This window comes from Hemiscyllium ocellatum, chromosome 44, assembly GCF_020745735.1.
Source record: "Hemiscyllium ocellatum isolate sHemOce1 chromosome 44, sHemOce1.pat.X.cur, whole genome shotgun sequence".
Lineage (NCBI taxonomy): Eukaryota > Metazoa > Chordata > Chondrichthyes > Orectolobiformes > Hemiscylliidae > Hemiscyllium > Hemiscyllium ocellatum.
Window position 1 is genome coordinate 5,152,338 of NC_083444.1, and position 3,011 is coordinate 5,155,348.

The window sequence follows — 3,011 nt, forward strand, 5'->3', positions numbered from 1 at the left end:
GGGCGGAGGTGAGAGGGCGGGAGGGCGGGGGCGGAGGTGAGAGGGCGGGAGGGCGGGGGCGGAGGTGAGAGGGTGAGAGGGTGAGAGGGTGAGAGGGTGAGAGGGTGAGAGGGTGGGAGGGTGGGAGGGTGAGAGGGAGAGAGGGTGAGAGGGTGAGAGGGTGAGAGGGTGAGAGGGTGGGAGGGTGAGAGGGTGGGAGGGTGGGAGGGTGGGAGGGCGGGGGCGGAGGTGAGAGGGTGGGAGGGCGGGGGCGGAGGTGAGAGGGTGGGAGGGCGGGGGCGAAAGGGTGGGAGGGTGAGTGGGTGGGGGGGGGCGGAGGTGAAAGGGTGGGAGGGTGGGGGGGGCGGAGGTGAAAGGGTGGGGGGGGGGAGGGTAGGGGGGCGGAGGTGAAAGGGTGGGAGGGTGGGGGCGGAGGTGAAAGGGTGGTGGGGACGGGGGTGAGTGGGTGGCGGTGGTGGAGGTGAAAGGGTGGGGGAGGCGGAGGTGAAAAGGTTGGTGGGTGGGGGGGCGGAGGTGAAAAAGTGGGTGGGTGGGTGTGTGGGTGGGTGGGGGCGGAGGTGAGTGGGTAGGAGGGTGAGTGGGTGGGAGGGTGAGTGGGTGGGGGCGGAGGTGAGTGGGTGGGAGCGGAGGTGAGTGGGTGGGAGCGGAGGTGAGTGGGTGGGAGGGTGGGTGGGTGGGGGCGGAGGTGGGTGGGTGGGAGGGTGAGTGGGTGGGAGGGTGAGTGGGTGGGAGGGTGAGTGGGTGGGGGCGGAGGTGAGTGGGGGCGGAGGTGAGTGGGGGCGGAGGTGAGTGGGGGCGGAGGTGAGTGGGGGCGGAGGTGAGTGGGGGCGGAGGTGAGTGGGGGCGGAGGTGAGTGGGTGGGGGCGGAGGTGAGTGGGTGGGGGCGGAGGTGAGTGGGTGGGTGGGGGCGGAGGTGAGAGGGTGGGAGCGGAGGTGAGAGGGTGGGAAGGTGAGAGGGTGGGAAGGTGGGAGGGTGGGGGCGGAGGTGAGAGGGTGGGGGCGGAGGTGAGAGGGTGGGAGGGTGGGTGGGTGGGGGCGGAGGTGAGAGGATGGGAGGGTGGGTGGGTGGGGGCGGAGGTGAGAGGATGGGAGGGTGGGTGGGTGGGGGCGGAGGTGAGAGGATGGGAGCGGAGTTGAGAGGGTGGGAGGGTGGGTGGGTGGTGGGGGCGGAGGTGAGAGGGTGGGAGCGGAGGTGAGAGGGTGGGAGCGGAGGTGGGTGGGTGGGAGCGGAGGTGGGTGGGTGGGTGGGTGGGGGCGGAGGTGAGAGGGTGGGAGGGTGGGTGGGTGGGGGCGGAGGTGGGTGGGTGGGTGGGGGCGGATGTGAGAGGGTGGGAGCGGAGGTGAGAGGGTGAGAGGGTGGGTGGGGGCGGAGGTGAGAGGGTGGGAGGGTGGGTGGGGGCGGAGGTGAGAGGGTGGGAGCGGAGGTGAGAGGGTGGGAGCGGAGGTGAGAGGGTGGGTGGGGGCGGAGGTGAGAGGGTGGGTGGGGGCGGAGGTGAGAGGGTGGGTGGGGGCGGAGGTGGGTGGGTGGGTGGGAGCGGAGGTGAGAGGGTTGGAGGGTGGGTGGGTGGGGGCGGAGGTGAGAGGGTTGGAGGGTGGGTGGGTGGGGGCGGAGGTGAGAGGGTTGGAGGGTGGGTGGGTGGGGGCGGAGGTGAGAGGGTGGGTGGGTGGGTGGGTGTGTGGGTGGGAGGGGGCGGAGGTGAAAGGGTGGGTGGGGGCGGAGGTGAAAAGGTGGGTGGGTGGGGGCGGAGGTGAAAGGGTGGGAGGGGGCGAAGGTGAAAGGGTGGGAGGGGGCGAAGGTGAAAGGGTGGGAGGGGGCGAAGGTGAAAGGGTGGGTGGGTGAGAGGGAGGGAGGGATGGGGCAGGAGGTGAGCAGATGGGGAGATGGGCAATGCCAACAGCCTGCCTGATTTCCTGTACCTGATGTTGCTGATCATGGGGGCGCTGTTGGACCTGCGCAGCACCGCCCCTCCCCCGCCGGCAGCCGCCATCGCCGCGCCGGCCGCCGCGCAGGCGCACTGGTCCACCTCCATCCGCTCCTCCTGCGCCATCGAGAGGAGGGAGGCGCGAATTGCAGGCCGCGCAGCCTCGGCCTCGCGTCGACGCAGCAAGCCGTCCGGCGGCCCCGCCAGCAGCGGCACCAATTTTCAGCCGGCGGGGGAGGAGTGACTCCGCGGAGAGGACAGGGGCTTCTCGCACGTACGAGCCCTTCGGGGAGTCAAACCGTCATGTCGCTCCGGTGTTCGTCCATGTTGTTTTCGAGGCTTATTATGCGATATATGACGGGGGGAGGGGGTGTTGCTGGTCTCGTTGGTTGGTTGTCGAGGGGGGGGGGTCGACGAGAAGCTGGCGCCGCCGCACGGTTGCTAAGTTTCCATCCTGCTGTTCCGGCACATTCCTGCGGAGGGCAGCTGACCCACGCCAACGCGCGCTGCTCCGGTGCGCAGCCCCGCAGCGATGTGCGCGGTCGGTGCGTCCTGACGTCACACGCCTGACAGGTAAGGTTCCGCGGACGGTCGGAGGCGCGCCCCGTGCGGCCGTTGCAAAAAAAAGTAGGCGGGGTCGGGGAGGTTGGCGTGCGTCATGACGTACTTGGTCGACGTTCCCTGATCTCTCAAAGTCAAAGCATCAGGTTGTGGACTCGTTGGCTGGGTGGTTAGCAGCTGTGCTTTGCAATGCCAGGGTTATGGGTTCGATTCCAGCCTCCGGGCTACTGCTGGTTTACCCTAGTCTTGGTGAATTGGCTATGCCCATGGATGGGATTGGGTGGAGGGATGCTCAATGTTATGGATTCGATGGACCAAACAGCCGCCTTCCATACTTATAGGGAAGTATTCATTATCTCTTAGCACATTCACAATCGGTGAAGGTCCATACAGCAAGATCCCGGTCCGTTTCCAAAACAAAACCGAAAAACTGCAGGGTGCTGAAGATATTGCTGGAGAAACTCACCCGGCCGGAAGCATTTGTGGAGAGAAAGCAGATTTATAAGTTTCTATCCCAGTGTCCCAGTC

At 67.6% G+C, this 3,011-nt stretch overlaps 1 protein-coding gene across 3 annotated transcripts in view; it reads right to left on the reverse strand.

The window, feature by feature from the left end:
* The window catches only part of LOC132835231 (P2R1A-PPP2R2A-interacting phosphatase regulator 1-like), a 77,194-nt gene extending 74,738 nt beyond the window's left edge, over positions 1-2,456 (reverse strand). For 2 of the 3 annotated variants that reach the window (XM_060854601.1, XM_060854599.1), the window contains exon 1: positions 1,918-2,454. In XM_060854601.1, the coding sequence (XP_060710584.1) occupies positions 1,918-2,048 (131 nt within the window). In that variant the 5' untranslated portion in view covers positions 2,049-2,454. Of the gene's footprint in view, positions 1-1,917 lie in introns of all 3 variants that reach the window. The other variant, XM_060854600.1, reaches the window with a different exon arrangement.
* Between the last annotated feature and the right edge of the window lie 555 nt (positions 2,457-3,011).